Source organism: Scyliorhinus canicula, chromosome 1 (genome assembly GCF_902713615.1).
Source record: "Scyliorhinus canicula chromosome 1, sScyCan1.1, whole genome shotgun sequence".
In the NCBI taxonomy this organism is placed as follows: domain Eukaryota; kingdom Metazoa; phylum Chordata; class Chondrichthyes; order Carcharhiniformes; family Scyliorhinidae; genus Scyliorhinus; species Scyliorhinus canicula.
Window position 1 is genome coordinate 202,395,405 of NC_052146.1, and position 21,460 is coordinate 202,416,864.

Sequence of the window (21,460 nt, forward strand, 5' to 3'; positions counted from 1 at the left end):
TTGTCAAAAAATGGTGTGTTCATGTGAAACTGTCCACAGACACAACAAAGGCATATACTTTTTAGAACAAATGCGTCATTACTGTTTAAAAATTAAGGGTTGTTCATTTATGACAGAGATGAGGAGAATTTCTTTCTCTCAGTGGCTCATGAGACTCTGGAACTCTCTTCCTCAAAGGGCAGTGGAAGCAGACTTTTCAAATATTTTAAAAGCAGGGCTAGCTAGATTCTTGATTAAGATGGGAATGAAAGGTTATTGCGGGATTGAATGGCAGGAATATGGGATTGAAGTTACAATCAGATCAGCCATGATTTTATTGAATGGTGGAGCAGTTTTGCATTGGATAAAAACCTTGCTGCAAACGGGGACAACGTCGCGGAGGGTCTGAGCCGACATGATGAGTAGTGATGGAAGGAGCTGCTCTCTTTAACCTCAGCGTCCGACTAAAATTTATATGGCCTATTCCTGCTCCTAATTTGTACATTCATATGTATGGTCACCTTTTCCATCTAAATTGTTATGCATAGCAGATTCCTGCAATTTTTTTTTAATACTGTCTGAAGGATGTACCTTAGTTCCAAGACATCACCATATGCAGAGTTTTTCAAAGTGTGGGTTGCAACCTGTGGGTGGGTGTCGGGAGGATCGTGGAGCAATCGGTCGCGTCGTTCCCGCAGTGGCCTGATCGCCGGAGAAGCGCCCAACCTGGTGCCAATTCCAAAGCCTCTCAGTGTGGTAAATATGAACTGCGGTAAAGTTCCGAAGGGCTCGTAACTAAGAGAGTGTTATTGTTGAATAGCACCCTTTCACTCTCGATGAAGGTATAGTGCAGAGATAATGTTGTTATGGGCCACGGTTTAGAGAACCCCAAAGTGTATCATGAAGTTCACCTGACCCACAACTTTTACTAGATTATGGTATGGGGAGCACACGGCCCACTCTACAGGTGTGATACAGCAGAAATCGAAAAGTATTTTTTAAAGCGAAACAATGTTTATTCTATGAACACAAGTTAACCTTTAGCAACCATCAATTCAAATACAATCTCCATAGAATACAACACTAAGTAATCCTTAAGCTTTCCTTTTAACATCCATAAGACATAAATAAAAACTTTTAACAGAAGTACATCAGGTTTAAATTCACTACTGAGAACAGTTATCACTGAATGATCAAGAGATAATCTTTACATTGCAGAGAGAACAACATTACACATTCTTTGGCTGGCTGCAGCTCCAACACTAAAATGAAACCAAAAAACCACAGACACACCCAAAGTGAAACTAAAAAGCAGAACCAGAGCTCAGCTCCATCCACACTCTGACATCACTGCAGTAACCTGAGCAGACAAACATTTCTTAAAGTGACATTCTCATGACAATGTTTAGTCGGATGCTGAGGTTAAAGGGAGCAGCTCCTTCCATCACTACTCATCATGTCGGCTCAGACGCTCCATGGCGTTGTCCCCCGTTTGCAGCAAGGCTTTTATCCTATTGCATTTCCCCCAGCTGTGCACCTCGTCAAAAGTTTTAATGTCAACTGAGCACAAATAGAATGATGAAAGCAAGTGGAAAACATCAAACGCTCAACAAGAAAGAACTGCTCACAGGTGCAACACCAGCTCTTTGTTTTCTTTATTTACAGACAGGGCAGCCAGAAAAAGAGCAGAGTTTGCAAAAAGCCAAATGGGCGACACATTGGGTGATGCTTCAACAGTAGCTAAAGTTTTTTAAATGTCAGTTCCAATAAAACCTTTAAATAAAGCCAATAATGTATGGGCAAATTAAAGAAATTGAAAGCAGAATGGTAGAACACAACTCGTTTTGAAGTAAGCATGATGGAAAAAGTGCTGTCTACTCGTGCTGATGTTGATGTGGCTAAATCACGATTAGTTTTTGTGACAATGGAAACTTGTACTGTTGAGTATCAATTCCTTCTGAAGTACTTGGCATTGTGTGTCCAAAAGCAACGTCTGAATGAGGTGCTTGATTTATATGTCATTATGAAAACTAGATTAAAAGTATTGGGTGTTGGAGTTTACAGCCTCTTCATCAGTGGTTTTAGTAAGACCAATCATTGGAGAGAGGTTGTGATGTTTTTAGATTCAATCAAAAAATGATTAATCCATCACCAGGGAATTATCGAGATATCATTATTTCTGCACTCTGGCACAAAGAAGTAGAACTGCTGGGAGGTTGTATAAAGAGATGGAAGGCAAAAACATAAAACCAAATGAGGATACCTTAGTAGCATTTTTTGATTGTGGCAAGTGATTTTGCGATGATGAATATCAAAATAAGATGATGTATATCCGTTCTTACCTGAGAGACAATCAGATTTATCCTGGGGAACATTTAGTGCACAGCATTCATTCATGGTTTAATAGGTAAATATTTAGTTACAATTCCCTTTTCAAAAGTTGGTTTGAAGTTTGTTGCTAAATTTGAATGTGTATTTGAATGTTGGATTAGGTCCAATAAAAAAAAGGATGGGATGGTGGCACAGTGGTTAGCACTGCTGCCTCACAGTGCCAGGACCCCCAGGTTAGATTCTGAATTTGGGTGAATTACACCCTCCCCGTGTCTGCGTGGGTTTCCTCTGGGTGCTCCAGTTTCCAAACAGTCCAAAGATGTACAGGTTAGGTGGATTGGCCATGCTAAAATTGCCCCTTGATATCCAAAAGGTTATGTGGGGTTACTGGGGTAGGACGGGGGATGGGCCGAGATAGGGCATTCTTTTGGAGGATCAGTGCAGACCTGATGGGCTGAATGGCCTCCTTCTGCACTGTAGGGATTCCATGATTCTATGAACCGCCGCGACTAGATTTTACATGGCAACTGCTGCTGCATTTTAAATTTAAATAAATGAGGCTGTGTGGAGTCTTCCAGCCAGAAACAGCTGCAGGGAGCAATTTATGTGCCCTGCACACACATTTGATGTCAAACTATGTGCTTTTGGCACCAAATCACAGAGCTGCATTGCTTCCATTTTCGAGCTGCTGGCAAGTGAACTGTGACAATGAATGGTTTTCTTAAAAGTAAGAGATGGCCAGAGATTAAAATATTCAGTTTATCTATTGGACAGGATCTCACATAGAATCTGCTGGAGAGAGCTGCCCAGGAGAGCCCAGTGCGTGACAGAACAGTGCTAGTGTTAGCTCTGTATGAGCTCCAGGACCTCACGTCAACAGCATACAAAGAACAAACTTAACTCGGGAACAAAGCAGTATAAAGATTTATTGAGGTATGGTTTTGTCAATTGTGCCAATGCAAATGGGCAGCACGGTGGTGCAGTGGTTATCACTGGTGCCTTACGGCACCAAGGTCCCAGGTTCAATCCCTACTTTGGGTCATTGTCCGTGTGGAGTTTGCACATTCTCCCCTTGTAAGCGCGGGTTTTGCCCCCACAACCCAAAGATGTGCAGGGTAGGTGGATTGGCCACGCTAAATTGCCCCTTAATTGGAAAAAAATGAATTGGGTACTCTAAATTTTTTTTTTAATTGTGCCAACGCAAAAAAGAATGCAAAGTTCATGTGTGTTGGAGACCATGTTCATTTGAGTTGGAGACCCAGAGTCAGTTATTAATTTAGATCTGATTCCAAATTAAAAGACTATGCTGCTGTAACTAACTTGTAATATCATATTACAAATACACCAAAAGGTCAAGAGGTTATTAGCATTCTCCCAGGCCTATTCTGCGCTCAGTAAAATACGCATTTTGTTGCTATTACCCTTCATGATGACCTGCATGTGCAAGGTTGAATTTTCTGTTTTCATAAAGATGAAGATGGCGCAAAGGAACTGGCTGATGTCTGCACCTGATATGCGCATTGCCATTTCCTCATTTGAACCTGATTCAAGTGAGGACCAAGCAGGCTCTGTTTTCGCATTAAAGATAAGCGAATGTGGCGTGTATCATAAAGATCGGCTGGCATAGGCCCCGAAGGTTGGCCGGTGTGGGTCCCGTAGGTTGGTGAAAATGTGTCTGGAAAATAAAGTTTGAAAATGTTAGACGTTTAGCTGCTGTTGTATAAAGAGTCAAAGGTACTGCTCCTTTTTACAAACAGCTTTATTTCACTTTCACAGACTCTGCACAAAACCCTATCTTCACATCACCTGACACAAAGGCCACCTGAAGCCTCTTTACATATCAGTGTCAATTATTGGATACTGAACATCAATGAGACAACTAATTGGAATGTCTCTTAACCCATTACTTAACAGTCTCCCCTTCCTTGGAGAAAAAAATAATTAGGTGAAAACAAAATTACAAGAAACTCAAAATCACATGCAATTTTCCCCTTCTCTTTTTTTTCATTTTTTTTGGAAGAAATAAAAACAGTCACAGAAACAGGCGCCCTTCATGAACAATATCCATAAGTTTCTGTGAACTAGCCCCTCTTTTTGTAAAACAGTCTGACAATTGATAGCTACTGTCGACCCATTTAATTTTAGCTTTCTCCCCTCTGTCCAACATCTGCTTCAAACTTCCGATGTCTATCCTGAACCTTTTTTCATTGACACTTTTTGTTGAGTGCACATTTTTCCACAGGGATTTATTGTCAATGTGACATTCAATAGGTATATTATCCAAATCCTATAATCCCAAAATTTCTGTCAATATCTGAGACGTATAAAAGGCCATATCCAACGCCTCTACAAGGCTTAACGTCTCAGCAGCGAAAATGCTTTTGACCACTCTCCTTATTTTCTTCGTTTCCCACAAAAGAGGGCAACATTTACCATTGTTCCCCGAAAGGAAAATTATAAAACCTCCTACACTTGAAACCCCATCACATAAATTTGCATAGGACGCATCACTATAAACTATGAGTTTCAAGTGCCTAAGGTCACCCAAAACCGGGAACCTCAAAACACACGCCTGCATTTTTAGTTTGACCAAAGCTTTATTTGCTCTTATTATGTCTTCCACTTTGGGATCATTCATTTTTGTACTCAACTCTAAGACATCAAAACTCAAGTCCGGTCTAGTCTGTCTTCCTAACCAATTCAGTTGCCCAATTAAACTTTGCAGTTGCTCTTTTTCCATCTTTGAAACAAATGAGTCTTTTTGTGAAACCTGGCCACAACTAATTGCTATTGGACTGATGCTTTCCAAATAAGATTGCTGATGTAAAGTTGCCCCTAACGTAGTCTGTCCGATTTCCAGTCAAATATATTTAAATGCACCGGAAGCCTGACTTCCAAACCTGAATTCTTTCCAGAGATTACAAAAGCTTCGAAATCACTACTCCCACCTCACAAAAAATCATCGACATGCATCATAAAGATGCACCAATAATTTATTGGAAGCCCGAAAGATTTCCTTTACAGTGACAGGAAAACACTGCCGGATCTGCTTTCAACTGGCAACAGCCTAACTTTAACAAAACTGACCTTACCGAAAAGTACCAGACTCTAGACCAGTGGTTCTCAACCGGGGTCCACATGGACCCTGGGGGTCCATGTGTCATTACTGGGGGTCCACACAAAAAAAAACCGAATTGAGGGTCCACGGTGATATTTTAGTGGTCCATAGAGCAATTCTACTTCAGAACAATTGTTATTACTGAGAATCAAGTAGAAGAAAAAAATGTTTGTTTTCATGATGAATATTCACCTTTCTCTCTCTCTCTCTCTTGCACTGACAAAGGTCAAAGAGAGATTATAATCTATCTAATTTACCTTGAGGGCTGAAGGGGCTCAGAACCAAAAAGGTGCATTTGCTGTGTTTATTTTTGTGGTATTGTATTCTGAGAAAAAAAAATCCATACCAGTTGATGACAAATGGGTTTATTGTGCTTTAATGACAGTTGTTGTTGAAGATTGCCTGGGCTATTGTCCCCTAGGAACAGCCCGGAGGACCTTTAATGACAGAAGCAGCTTATTAAATACCCACGGTTGACCTGACGCTTATGCCATGTTTCTCCTTGACAAGTTTAATGAATAATTTAACACAATAATCACTAGAAACTGTGTATATTTGATATGAATTGGTTATTTTTAGAGTAATTTAATTCAATTTAGTCAGTAAAAAGTTTTTTTCATTACTTTTCATATTAGAATAAGTTTGGCAACGTACGAAAATACCGCTAATCCGTTTCCAACCCTCACGGTAAGGTAGATGGACTTTAGGATTAGTTTACCACGCATATAAGAAGCTTTTTTTTCTGTGGAATGGCTATGGGGGTCCACAAAAAAAGATTAAGAGGAAAAGGGGTCCATGGGTTAAAAAAGGTTGAGAACCCCTGCTCTAGACGAATCATTTAATCAATATACACATTTGTTTAACTTCCAGAGTAGCCCTTCTAGGTTAGCTGCCTCTTTAGGAGGACGGAGAAAAATGTCTCTTTGGAGCTGATGCCCCTGCAAAAAGGCAGATTTGATACCTATAGATTTGCATTCCCATGCCTTTGTGGCTAATAGAGCCAAGAAGATCTTTAAAATAACCTTTCCTGCCGTAGGTGAATCTACCCTTAAATCCTGATCTTCTAGGTTTTCTTCAAATCCCCTTGCCACAGCCTGGCCTTTGCCTTATAAGTTCCATCCGGAAGTACCATTTACATGCAAATCCATCTGTGGGATAGAGCTCTTTGTCCCCTATCCGGTACTTCTGTGTACACCCCAAATTCACTCCAACTATACAGTTCTTGCTGTTTGGCATCTTTGATAACTTTTTCATATAATTTATTGGAAGCCACCAAAATCTCATGTGCATGTGGGCTTCTACTCCTAAGTATTCGTAGTCTTACTCATGTTCCGAGATCTTGATGAACTACGTCCCCTCTCCTGCCTGGTATCTCGTTCTGTACTGTTACTGCTTGATCTTTCCCTTCTGCTGTGGGATGTCCTTTCAATAGTTCTCGACCTTTTCCTGCGGACCTGTTCACTATCTGATGTACTATCTGAACTGGCACTGTGTTTCTGTGCCCTCCATTTTTGAACTTCGTGTTCCCAATCCATTAAAAGAAAGAACATAGAACATACAGTGCAGAAGGAGGCCATTCGGCCCATCGAGTCTGCACCGGCCCACTTAAGCCCTCACTTCCACCATAACCCCATAACCCAATAACCCCTCCTAACCTTTCTGGACACTAAGAGCAATTTATCATGGCCAATCCACCTACCCTGCACATCTTTCGGGACTTGGGGGAGGAAACCGGAGCACCCGGAGTAAACCCACGCAGACACTGGGAGGACATGCAGACTCCACACAGACTGTGACCCAGCTGGGAATTGAACCTGGGACCCTGGCGCTGTGAAGCCACAGTGCTAGCCACTTGTGCTACCGTGCTGCATTGTCTCGACTCCTTCCCGTGAGTGCTGTACATTCAACCAATGTTTATACTTTCCAGTGGCCTTCCCTGCTCTACTAATAACAGTTGCATCCTTCCATTGACTAGACCCTTCAGGCAAGTATGTCACTTTTGTACTAACTTTTGGCAGTTGTCCTTTCAGAAAAATGGCCTGTTCTAATTCATCAGAAGTGTTGTGTTCCTCTACAGAAACCCTGTCTATATCAGTTAAATGGTCCTCATAGATCTGTAACATGTGCATACCAGATGACCCTGGTTCCTTCGTCATGTCTGTCTGCTCTGTCTAAATTTGAAAATTTGTAATCTATACCCATTATCCTTCATGAATGTACCCTAACAGTTTGATTGCCATGTTGCAAAATAATTGTTTTGCCATCTATGCCTATGATCTTCCCTGGGCCTTTCCATTCATTAAAATTGTCTCTCTTAGAGTATAGAACATAGAACATAGAACATAGAACAGTACAGCACAGAACAGGCCCTTCGGCCCTCGATGTTGTGCCGAGCAATGATCACCCTACTCAACCCCACGTATCCACCCAATACCCGTAACCCAACAACCCCCCCCCCACCTAACCTTACTTTTAAGGACACTACGGGCAATTTAGCATGGCCAATCCACCTAACCTACACATCTTTGGACTGTGGGAGGAAACCGGAGCACCCGGAGGAAACCCACGCACACACGGGGAGGACCTGCAGACTCCACACAGACAGTGACCCAGCCGGGAACCGAACCTGGGACCCTGGAGCTGTGAAGCATTTATGCTAACCACCATGCTACCGTGCTGCCCAGCTGAAAAACAGTATTTGATGGCCATACATTATGTCTTAAAGCTCTGCGAATTATTTCAGAGACTTCTGCTTCCAAAAAAGCTTTTCTACTGCTATGTAATGCATTTAAATGCTCAGCAAAGGCAGATATAATCATAGTCCCTTCCCAAGCTGGAGGCCGGTCATCCAAAATGGACGTAATTTTAGGATTTCTACCAAACATGAATTGTTAGGGACTATAGCCCCCAACCATCTGCAATGAATTCTTTGCATGTACCGCCCATGCTAAAGCTGAATTTAGCTTGCAGTTTGGTCTATCTGCCAAAATTTTCCGGAGCACGTCATCTATTACCGCCTGGTGTCTTGCACAAACGCCATTACTAAATGGGCTTTCCGCATCCGTATTCATAACTGTGATGTTCACGTTTTCACACATGTCCCTAAACTCATCATTCGCAAATTCTTCCCCATTGTCCGTAAGGAATTTTGCCGGTGGGCCTATTCCTGTCCCTATCCATTTTTCCACGATTTGATCCAGAATTACTCTCTTTTCTTTACTTCGTACGATCGTTGATTGATTAAATCTGGTTGCTAAATCTACAAAATGCAAAATAAATATATTATTGGCTTTATCCCACATCTTAAAGTCCATGGCCACAATGTCATTAAAATCCCTGGCCAAACGTAGGGTTACTATCGGTCGTGCTGGTGTCCTTCTGTACTTCCTACAAATTTCACAGCGATCACTAACCTGTCCTATCAGTTTAGTATAGTCTTCATCCCTTACCCCTGCATCCTTTAATAAATGTTTCAGCCCCCGAGGAGACGGATGCGCAAATTGCCTATGCAGTTTTAATACAACAAGCTTTTTATCAGCTAAAGTCCCATTTCCAGCTGCCATTAACACATCCTTAACAACTCTACTTGAAATATTATTTGTCAGTAATGGAATACAATAGTGTCCCGACTGTGTAAATTGTAAGTCCACCGTCTTTCCAAAAACTGTTGCCTTATCCTGTTCCATATCCAGTTTCATGTGTGCTTTCTTCATCGACGGTCTGCTCAGAAGCAAAGGTATCTCACTTGATACAACATCCGTGCTAATGAAATGATTCACTCCAGCAATATTGCAAGGGATCACCAATGTTTTCAGCGACTTCAGAGTATTATCATCCCCAAACCTGAAACTTATGGAACTTTCAAATTCCTTAACCTTGTTATGATTTTCAGCATTCAAGGAGTCCAGGTAACATTTTAATCAGTCAATTCCACACACAGTAGATGTGCAGCCACTGTCCAATACAGCACAATTGAAGGATTAATACCTTCATTACCGGCGTAAAACTGCTTATTAATAGGACAATGCCTTCTTTCTGGTCACTATCTTCTGACTCTTCCGTGTCATGTGTCGCTTCAAACACTCTATTATAACGTGTTGGACAGTTGAAAGCATAATGGTATTGAGAGTCACATCAAAACCATCGATTTATCATACCCCGGGCATTTCTGGGATTCATCTTCCTATTGTAGGTTCTAACTGGGTTTCTGTCTTCATAATTTCTGGGTCCCGATCTCCTTCTATAGTCTTGGAACCTGTTTGTAGCCGTGTGATTTTGCCATCCTGTTAGTATCTTTCGTATTCTATTTTATTGCAGACTGACCTATGTGGGTCATCAGAGCCATCGGAATCAAATGTTGCCCCAGAAACATTTTTTAAAGCTTCTGTCATCTGATCGAATAAGGTGTCCTTATCCACAAACTGAACTCCTGTCAAAACCATGAGCCTATTCATGTTGCTCACTCTAGTACAGTCAAGTAATTTAAAGGCCAACACAGACTGTGGAAATTCCAGGTTGTGTTTCTGCAGCCTTTTATATAGTCTGCCAAATTCCATTATATAGTCTTCTATGGAGAAATCCTCTATTTTCCGGAACCTATCAAAATCCGACCATGCTTAATACGCACATAACAAGTCATCCTTTTTATAAATCTTATCCATATAACGTAACAGAGTCTCCAGACCTTCTTCTGAATCTAACTCTTCCAATTCCAGCTCAGAAAACTTTGCTTCGGATTTTACTGTCATAAGGTAGAGAAAGAGCCAATGCCATGCCTTGTTTTCTCTTTCCCAAGGCAGTTACCTTAGTCCACATAATGACTGCACTTCTCCATTGGTCGTACGATCCCCTTTCAGAAAATAAGGGGGGGGGGGGGTCATCATATCCAGCCATCTTTATCCTCGGTTCAGCCATATATCTTCTTTTTTTTTCTTCTTCTCACTCACTCCTTGCTTTGGTCTGGAAAAGTTGTATTTTTCAACCCTTCACATTTCCACAGCAACCATTCTCTGCTACCATTTGTTAGACGTTCAGCTGCTGTTGTATAAAGAGTCATTTGAGAGGACTGAATGCGGACGTGGTAATGCTGCAGGAGACGCACCTTAGAGTAGCTGACCAGAATAGATTAAAGAAAGGTTGGGTTGGACAAGTTTTTCACTCGGGACTGGACTCGAAGACAGGAGGGGTCGCGTTCCTGATCAACAAGCGGGTTGTATTTGAGGCGGGAATAATAGTTTTGGATGTGGGAGGCCGGTACATAATGGTCAGTGGGAATCTGTAGGGGGTGCAGGTGATACTGGTAAATGTGTATGCGCCAAATTGAGACGATGTGGAGTTTATAAAGAGGATGCTGGGGAAGATTCCGGACCTGGATTCGCATAAGTTGGTCATGGGAGGGGACTTCAACACAGTTATTGACCCTGGTTTAGACCGGTCAAGCTCAAAAACGGGCAGGGTGCCAGCAATGGCAAAGGAACTAAAAGGATTCATGTTGCAGATGGAGGGGTGTGAGGGGGGGGGGGGGTAGATCCATGGAGATTTGGGCAGCCGAGGGCAGGAACACGGGTGGCAAACACCGATGCACTAAGTGGCCGAATCAGGGAACCCATTTCTGTGTATATAACAGGGAGTGTCAGGTCCTCTGAACTCCCGGTGTAGACAGCAGACTGAATGGACATGGTTGTTCAGCTGCTGGGTTTGTAAATAAAAGGGATTCTGGTGACGGGACTTCTGTTTCCGTGGAGTTATTACAATATTTTTTCCAATTAAGGAGCAATGTAGTGTGACCAATCCACCCAATCTTCGCATCTTTGGGTTGTGGGGGTGAAACCGATGTGAACACGGGGAGAATGTGCAAACTCCACATGGACAGTGACCTGAGGCCGGGATCAAACTCAGCGCCGGGAGGCTGTGCTGTGCTACCCACTGTGTCACCATGCCGCCTGGGTAACGGCAATGTTTATAAACATCAAGCTATGTTTGACACTTCAAGCAGAGTTAAGTCTGTCAATTTCCAGATGACCACTTCAAAATCACTCAAGCGTGAAGGGAGGTGATTAGAAAGCACTTAATTCTGTGGTGGACTTTGGATGGACCTTCGGAACGTATGAATTAGGAGCAGAAGTAGGCAATTCCGCCCTTCAAGCCTGCTGCGCCATTCAATCAGATCATGGCTGATCTCCTGGTCTCAAATCCACCTCCCAACTGTTCCCCATACCTCTTTAACCTTTTTTTAATCAGAAATATATTTATCTGGGCAGTACGGTGGCCTAGTGGTTAGCACAACCGCCTCACGGCGCTGAGGTCCCAGGTTCGATCCCGGCTCTGGGTCACTGTCAGTGTGGAGTTTGCACATTCTCCCCGTGTCTGCGTGGGTTTCACCCCCACAACCCAAAAATGTGCAGAGTAGGTCTCACGGTAGCATGGTGGTTAGCATCAATGCTTCACAGCTCCAGGGTCCCAGGTTCGATTCCCGGCTGGGTCACTGTCTGTGTGGAGTCTGCACGTCCTCCCCGTGTGTGCGTGGTTTTCCTCCGGGTGCTCCGGTTTCCTCCCACAGTCCAAAGATGTGCGGGTTAGGTGGATTGGCCATGCTAAATTGCCCATAGTGTAAGGTTAATGGGGGGATTGTTGGGTTATGGGTATACGGGTTACGTGGGTTTAAGTGGGGTGATCATTGCTCGGCACAACATCGAGGGCCGAAGGGCCTGTTCTGTGCTGTACTGTTCTATGTTCTATGTTCTAGGTGGATTGGCCACGCTAAATTGCCCCTTAATAGAAAAAAAATAATTGGGTAATCTAAATTTAAAAAAAAAGAAATATATTTATCTTTTTGAAGGAATCACGCGGTAGCACAGTGGATTGCACTGTTGCTTCACAGCGCCAGCGTCCCAAGTTCGATTCCCAGCTTGGGTCACTGTGTGGAGTCTGCACATTCTCTCTGTGTCTGCGTGGGTTTCCTCCAGGTGTTCCGGTTTCCTCTCACAAGTCCCGAAAGACGCGCTGTCAGGTGAATTGGATATTCTGAATTCTCCCTCTGTGTACTCAGACAGGGGTGCCGGAGTGTGGCGACTAGGGGCTTTTCACAGTAAATTCATTGCAGTGTAAATGTAAGCCTACTTGTGACAATAAAGATTATTAAAGAAAGAAACCATTTAATGACTAAGATTCCATCGCACTATGGGGCAGCGAGTTCCACAAATTCACCACCCTCTGCGAGACGTAGTTCCTCCTCATCTCAGTTCTAAAGCTACCGCCTCTTCACCGATATCTGACCTCTGATTGTAGATTGCCCTGTAAGGAAGAATATTTTGTCTATGTTTACTTTATCAATCCCTTTTAGTATCTTATATACCTCGGTCAGATCCTCTCTCATCCTTATAAACTCCAGCGAGTATACGCCCAAATGGTTTAATCTCTCCTTGTATGTCAATCTAATGTCTCTCCTTGTATGTCAATCTAATGAATCACATTTGAACTGCCTCCAATGCCACCACATTCTTCCTCAACTAAGGAGGCCAAAACTGGACACAACACTCCCTGAAAGAGGTACCCCGTTGTTCCACCGGGCCAGTGTCATGCTTGTCAAGACTTGATTCTTGCCCACGTGATTCCTGGCCCAGAGAATCACGCGGGCCTGGAGAATATGGTGCCCGGCCTGCTAAATGGATGCAAATTGGTCTTAAAGAGTGTGAAAACTCCACACAGTCACTCCGGTGGCCTGTGGGAGGGGAGGGGGGCTCCTTCACCGGGTGGGGGCCTCCGATAGGCCCGTGATCGGGGCCCACCGATTGGCGGGCCGGCCTTTTCCTCCCCTGGGCCTACTTTCTGGCACGGCCGGCCCCTGAACACCGTCGCCATGTTGAGTTGGGGCCGGCGCACTTAAGAAGTCCCCCGCTGATGCGCAGATTGGCGCGGCCCAACTGCGCATGCGCGGGTTGGCGCGGCGCCCATTTGGCGCTGGGAAAGAAGGCTGGAGCGGCATGAATCACTCCAGCGCCGGTCGTACCCGGGCCCAGTTTGCGCCGTTGTGAAATGCGATGGCGTTCACGACGGCGCGAACACTTAGGCTCCATATTGGAGACTCGCCCCCATTGTGTCTGTGAGGCCTTCCAGCCATTGTTAAATATTGTGGAGACCTATAACAGGGACAACCACAGCTGCAGCCTGTCTGTCCTACAAAACACTTCTAGGAACTGCTTTAACTGTGACCAGCCTCAGCTATTGCTAATGAAGAATTGGCCTTGTTAGTTATGAGAGCACTTTCCAGCTGCAGGTTGTGTTTGCTCCTGTTGGTGACTTGCAAATGCCTGGAGGCTGCTGTAGCTGAGAGTTTGTTGCCTTTTCTGCTTGCCTGCTGCCTCTTCCCTTCGGCTTGCTGCTTTCTGGCTGAAGGGAAGGAAAAAAGAAGGTAGTTGCCTTTCAATCTCTTTACTTGGAGTGTGGCGAGTGAGGATTTTGCCGGGCTTACTACCGGGCTGAGGATGCAGGAGGGCTTGAGCGGGTTGTGGATGTTTTTAAAGGCCTGTTTTGTGTGTTGACTGTGTATTCTGTTCTGGGCTTGTGGGTCAATGTTAATGCCCTTTGTGTTCCTGTGGCCCGACCCTCAGAAGGGGTGGTGATGGAAGATCAGACTCCGATACTGCAGGAGAGGAGGGGCAGAGGCCTGGCTTGACTGAGCATTCCGGCGGTTGCACCGGGACACTTTCATGGACTACTGGTGACTTTTTATGTTCAGTAGCCATCTGCTGCTCCTGTTATGGGAGCTGTGCGGGTCGCTGGTGTTCCTTGGTTTCCAATTGCACTGTGTTTGGTCTATGTTTATGGAGGAGGGGTGGTGGGGAGAGAGAGAGAGAGATTGTATGATCGATACCATGTAACTGCGGATTATGTTTTTTCCAGTTGCAGCCCCTCCTGCATCTGCAACCTGGGAGTAGCGCTGCCAGTGCTGGAGAAGGGGAAGTTTGTTTTCACTCGCTCTCCCTCCTCTGCTATGCTCCAGGTCAATGAGACCTTCCGGTGGTCCGCTTACCAAGCAGCTCTCTACTGATGCCGGTCCACTGTAGGGGCTGCCGGGAGTGGGGGTTCTGGGGTGGGGGGGGGGGGGGGTCGTTTTTGCACCATTGGCAGTGTGTTGCTCTTTTGTCTGGCAGCTGTGTGCTTGACTGCTGCGCCACCTCTCACTTCTATGGCCTGAACCCTGGAAAATTACCAATGTTGGAGAAGGGGTGCGGTGTTCTCTCTCCTTCCCCTTGTCAGCGGGGCCTTTTCCGGTGGTCTGTGCTGCTCGCTCTCACGCATGTGCACTCTAAACTACATGCACGTGCTGTATGCACATCTATACTCTTTATGCACGGACATTCTCGCCTATATGCTTGCACTGGCTTTCTTGTACAAACATTGGGTGCCCATCCATTCATGTAGGTCTGCTGTTTGGCCCTGGGGTGGGGAGGGGAGGGTGTGCACTGACCCGGCAGCCGGTGGTATTGTATACATTTTTCTTGTCTCCATTTTGTCTTTGGTGTGCAAATGGTGTCTCCTTTATATTCCTGCCTTTTTTGTGTTTTGTTTCGATGCACTCTACCCGTGCTGGTGAGGGAGTGGGGTGCTCTCTCTCCTTCTTCCACTGACCCCACGTTGCTGTTCTTTTCGAGTGGTTTGAGTTGCTTCTGAGCACCCTCCCACCGATGTAGGTCTGATGCTGGGGTCGGGGGCGGGGGAGAGATACGAGTTGGAGTAAACTGTGGCTATAATCGGCTTACAACTGAGCCTGCCTGCGACTGTGCTGAACTGGAGGTGGACTCGCAGGACCGCAGCACTTATACTTCCTGAAGGGGCGGAGCCAAGGGCGGAGCCCTGTACATGCTCCTCATCGCCCCCTGTGGGCAGAGCCGCGCAACGGCTTACAGATGGAGCCCACAGGGACACAGTAATGTACAGTGTGAAGTATAGTGGTTACACATTCACCACATTCACCCCCTGTTAAAAAAATCAAGTCCGGAGGGGGTGATGGGTCTACAAGGTCAGGCGGTCCGGCGCCCGAATCGTGCGCTGCGACCGACGAAGCACTGGTGTTGCAGCCGTTTCGGATGGCTGTAGAAGGATGTTCGGTACGGGTCTGGGCGTGGACTCCGGGGATGGTTCTTCCTGAGCTTCGTTCCTGCGAACCAGTGCGTCGGGTGGAAGGGAGCAAATAGGTGCAGGGGCGCAGGGCATGGGATGTCGGGTGGGGTGTAGTGTGGGAGGTACATCGGCAGTAGTGGTAGTAGAGCCTGCGGGTGCCAGTTCCCGGAGAGAAACGGTGTCCTGTCGGCCATCGGGGTGTTCAACAAACGCATAGTGGGGGTTCGAGTGCAGGAGTTGGACACTCTCTACCAGGGGGTCAGTCATATGTGTCCGAACGTGTTTTCGGAGGAGGACAGGGCCCGGTGTCCTCAACCAGGGCGGAAGCGAGACCCCCGTAGTAGTTCCCCTAGGGAAGGCAAATAGGTGATCATGAGGAATCTGATTCGTGGCCGTAAAAAAGGAGGGACCTAATAGCATGGAGCGCATCGGGGAGGACCTCCTGCCAGTGGGAGGTCGGGAGATTCCTGGACCGTAGGGTCAGTAGGACGGTCTTCCAGACCGTCGTGTTCTCCCTCTCCATCTGCCCGTTCCGCCTGGGGTTATAGCTGGTAGTCCTGCTCGAGGCTATGCCCTTACTGAGCAGGTACTGACGCAGTTCGTCGCTCATGAAGGACGAACCCCTGTCACTGTGGACATAGTTGGGGAAACCAAACAGGGTGAAGACACTGTGAAGGGCTCTGATAACTGTATGGGAGGTCATATCGGGGCATGGGATGGCAAATGGGAAATGGGAGAATTCATCTATAACGTTGAGGAAATAAATGTTGCGATTAGTTGAAGGGAGGGGCCCTTTGAAATCGATGCTCAGGCGTTCAAAGGGCCGGGATACCTTTACCAGGTGGGCCTTGTCTGGTCTATAGAAGTGCGGTTTACACTCCACGCAGATTGAGCAATTCCCGGTGATGGCTTTAACCTCCTCAGTGGAGAAGAGGAGGTTGCGGGCTTGCGCTTTTCAGAGTAAGCTTGCACTTTTCAAGGAGACACATCCAGAGTGAGGCAAATCCAGAGTGGGAAGTTGGACCTTGGTAATTTGGTGCAGTGAGGTAATCAGGAAAGGTAAGTGGAAAATCTAATTTACTTATTTTTACTTTGAAATTGTAATTGTATAAGTTTACCTAAGGTTTAAGACATGGCAGGAGATCCCAGACCCGTGTCATGCTCCTCGTGTGCGATGTGGGAGCTCAGGGACATGTCCACTGTCCCTGGCTCCTTCACGTGCAAGAAGTGTGTTCAGTTGCAGCTCCTGTTAGACCGCTTGACGGCTCTGGAGCTGCGGATGGACTCACTTTGGAGCATCCACGATGCTGAGGAGGTCGTGGATAGCACGTTTAGCGAGTTGGTCACACCGCAGGTGAAGCTTACTGAGGGAGATAGAAAATGGGTGACCAAAAGACAGAGCAAGAGTAGGAAGGCAATGCAGGTATCCTCTGCGGTCATCTCTCTGCAAAACAGATATACCACTTTGGATACTGTTGAGGGAGGTGGCTCACCAGGGGAAGGCAGCAGCAGCAAGGTTCATGGCACCATGGCTGGCTCTGCTGCACAGCAGGGCAGGAAGAAAAATGGCAGGGCTATAGTGATAGGGGACTCGATCGTAAGGGGAATAGACAGGTGGTTCTGTGGATGCAAGCGAGACTCCAGGATGGTATGTTGCCTCCCTGGTGCAAGGGTCAAGGATGTCTCGGAGCAGCTGCAGGACATTCTGAGGGGGGAGGGTGAACAGCCAGCTGTCGTGGTGCACATAGGCACCAACGATATAGGTAAAAAACGGGATGAGGTCCTACAAGCGGAATTCAGGGAGTTAGGAGATAAACTAAAAAGTAGGACCTCAAAGGTAGTAATCTCAGGATTGCTACCAGTGCCACGAGCTAGTCAGAGTAGGAATGTCAGGATAGATAGGATGAATGCGTGGCTCGAGAGATGGTGCAAGAGGGAGGGATTCAAATTCCTTGGGCATTGGGACCGGTTCTGGGGGAGGTGGGACCAGTACAAACTGGACTGTCTGCACCTGGGCAGGACTGGAACCGATGTCCTAGGGGGGGTGTTTGCTAGAGCTGTTGGGGATGGTTTAAACTAATGTGGCAGGGGGATGGGAACCGATGCAGGAAGTTGGAAGGTAGTAAAACAGGGACAGAAGCAAAAGGAAGTAAGGGGGAAAGTGCAAGGCAGAGAAGACATAGTCAAAAATCAAAAAGGGCCACAGTACAAGGTACAGTGACTGAGGGGAGCTCAGTGAATAGGCCCTGTAATACTAAAAGGACTAAAACTGGAGATGTTAAGATTCAAAACAGAGGTAAAAAAAAACATAAGTATACTTTACCTGAATGCTCGTAGTATTCGGCATAAAGTAAATGAGTTGATGGCACAAATCATCGTGAATGACTATGATTTAGTGGCCATTACTGAAACATGGTTAAAGGATGGTCACGACTGGGAGTTAAATATCCGAGGGTATCAAACTATTCCGAAGGACAGAGTGGATGGTAAGGGAGGTGGTGTTGCTCTGTTATTTAAGGATAACATCCGGGCAATAGTAAGGGATGACATCGGTGCTATGGAGGATAAGGTTGAATCCATTTGGGTGGAAATCAGGAATAGTAAGGCGAAAAAGTCACTGATAGGAGTAGTCTATCGGCCACCAAATAGTAACGTTATGGTGGGGCAGGCAATAAACAAAGAAATAACTGATGCATGTAGAAATGGTACAGCAGTTATCATGGGGGATTTTACTCTACATGTCGATTGGTTTAACCAGGTCGGTCAAGGCAACCTTGAGGAGGAGTTTATAGAATGTATCCGCAATAGTTTCCTAGAACAGTATGTAATGGAACCTACGAGGGAACAAGCGGTCCTAGATCTTGTCCTGTGTAATGAGACAGGATTGATTCATGATCTCATAGTTAGGGATCCTCTCGGAAGGAGCGATCACAATATGGTGGAATTTTTGGAGGGTGAGAAAGTAAAATCAAATACTAGTGTTTTGTGTTTAAACAAAGGAGATTACAATGGGATAAGAGAAGAACTAGCTACGGTAGACTGGGAGCAAAGACTTTATGGTGGAACAGTTGAGGAACAGTGGAGAACCTTCCAAGCGATTTTTCACAGTGCTCAGTGAAGGTTTATACCAACAAAAAGGAAGGACGGTAGAAAGAGGGAAAATCGACCATGGATATCTAAGGAAATAAGGGAGAGTATCAATTTGAAGGAAAAAGCATATAAAGTGGCAAAGATTGGTGGGAGACTAGAGGACTGGGAAATCTTTAGGGGGCAACAGAAAGCTACTAAAAAAGCTATAAAGAAGAGTAAGATAGAGTATGAGAGTAAACTTGCTCAGAATATAAAAACAGACAGTAAAAGTTTTTACAAATATATAAAACAAAAAAGAGTGGCTAAGGTAAATATTGGTCCTTTAGAGGATGAGAAGGGAGTTTTAATAATGGGAGATGAGGAAATGGCTGAGGTACTGAACAGGTTTTTTGGGTCGGTCTTCACAGTGGAAGACACAAATAAAATGCCAGCGACTGATAGAAATGAGGCTATGGCAGGTGAGGACCTTGAGAGTATTGTTATCACTAAGGAGGTAGTGATGGGCAAGCTAATGGGGCTAAAGATAGACAAGTCTCCTGGCCCTGATGGAATGCATCCTAGAGTGCTAAAAGAAATGGCTAGGGAAATTGCAGATGCACTAATGATGATTTACCAAAATTCACTAGACTCTGGGGTGGTCCCGGTGGATTGGAAATTAGCAAACGTGACACCACTGTTTAAAAAAGGAGGTAGGCAGAGAGCAGGAAATTATAGGCCAGTGAGCTTAACTTCGGTAGTAGGGAAGATGCTGGAATATATCATCAAGGAAGAAATAGCGAGACATCTGGATAGAAATTGTCCCATTGGGCAGACGCAGCATGGGTTCATAAAGGGCAGGTCGTGCCTAACTAATTTAGTGGAATTTTTTGAGGACATTACCAGTGCAGTAGATAACGGGGAGCCAATGGATGTGGTATATCTGGATTTCCAGAAAGCCTTTGACAAGGTGCCACACAAAAGGTTGCTGCATGAGATAAAGATGCATGGCATTAAGGGTAAAGTAGTAGCATGGATAGAGGATTGGTTAATTAATATAAAGCAAAGAGTGGGGATTAATGGGTGTTTCTCTGGTTGGCAATCAGTAGCTAGTGGTGTCCCTCAGGGATCCGTGTTGGGCCCACAATTGTTCACAATTTACATAGATGATTTGGAGTTGGGGACCAAGGGAATTGTGTCCAAGTTTGCAGATGACACTAAGATGAGTGGTAAAGCGAAAAGTGCAGAGGATACTGGAAGTCTGCAGAGGGATTTGGATAGGTTAAGTGAATGGGCTAGGGTCTGGCAGATGGAATACAATGTTGACAAATGTGAGGTTATCCATTTTGGTAGGAATAACAGCAAACGGGATTATTATTTAAACGATAAAATATTAAAGCATGCCGCTGTGCAGAGAGACCTGGGTGTGCTAGTGCATGAGTCACAGAAAGTTGGTTTACAGGTGCAACAGGTGATTAAGAAGGCAAATGGAATTTTGTCCTTCATTGCTAGAGGGATGGAGTTTGAGACTAGGGAGGTTATGTTGCAATTGTATAAGGTGTTAGTGAGGCCACACCTGGAGTATTGTGTTCAGTTTTGGTCTCCTTACTTGAGAAAGGACATACTGGCACTGGAGGGTGTGCAGAGGAGATTCACTAGGTTAATCCCAGAGCTGAAGGGGTTGGATTATGAGGAGAGGTTGAGTAGACTGGGACTGTACTCGTTGGAATTTAGAAGGATGAGGGGGGATCTTATAGAAACATTTAAAATTATGAAGGGAATAGATAGGATAGATGCGGGCAGGTTGTTTCCACTGGCGGGTGAAAGCAGAACTAGGGGACATAGCCTCAAAATAAGGGGAAGTAGATTTAGGACTGAGTTTAGGAGGAACTTCTTCACCCAAAGGGTTGTGAATCTATGGAATTCCTTGCCTAGTGAAGCAGTTGAGGCTCCTTCATTCCATGTTTTTAAGGTAAAGATAGATAGTTTTTTGAAAAATAAAGGGATTAAGGGTTATGGTGTTCGGGCCGGAAAGTGGAGCTGAGTCCACAAAAGATCAGCCACGATCTCATTGAATGGCGGAGCAGGCTCGAGGGGCCAGATGGCCTACTCCTGCTCCTAGTTGTTATGTTCTTATGTTCTTATGTAGTGGGCGAACCGGGTGCCCCCCGGATGGCAGAGGTCATTGTGGATCGCCTGAAGACGGTCGTCTTGCGCGCTGGCGAATGTGCCGCGGGACAGGGCATCTTGGCTCATTGAGCTTCCCAAGGCGATATTCAATATTGTAATTGTAGGTGGAGTGTTCGATCCTCCACCTCAAGATCTTGCCATTTTTGATCTTGGCCCGCTGCGAATGATCAAACATGAAGGCAACCGATCTTTGGTCGGTGATGAGGGTAAACCTCCTACCTGTGAGGTAGTGCCTCCAGTGCCGCACGGCTTCCACAATGGCTTGGGCTTCTATTTCGACTGAGGAGTGTTCAAGTTCGGAAGAGGAGAGGGTTCATGAAAAGAACGCTACTGGCCTGCCTACCTGGTTCAGAGTGGCAGCGAGAGCAACCTCTGAGGCATCGCTCTCCACCTGGGACGGGACAGTCTCGTCTATTGCACTCATGGCGGCCTTAGCGATGTCTGCCTTAATACAGTCGAAGGCCTGGCGAGCCTCGGCTGACAGTGGGAAGAGGGTGGCCTTAAATAGTGGACGGGCTTTGTCCGCATACTGCGGGACCCACTGGGGATAGTACAAAAAAAAATCCGAGGCACCTCTTAAGGGCTTTGGGACAGTGAGGGAGAGGGAGTTGTAAGACGGGGCGCATACGGTCAGAGTCGGGTCCTTGGACTCCG

At 45.6% G+C, this 21,460-nt stretch overlaps 1 protein-coding gene across 1 annotated transcript in view; it reads left to right on the forward strand.

Moving 5' to 3' along the window:
- Positions 1-3,071: 3,071 nt before the first annotated feature.
- Positions 3,072-21,460, forward strand: part of LOC119971075 (shieldin complex subunit 1-like) — a 201,689-nt gene continuing 183,300 nt past the window's right edge. The window contains exon 1 of the mRNA XM_038806222.1: positions 3,072-3,243. Within this exon, the coding sequence (XP_038662150.1) occupies positions 3,164-3,243 (80 nt within the window). The 5' untranslated portion in view covers positions 3,072-3,163. The remainder of the gene's footprint in view (positions 3,244-21,460) is intronic.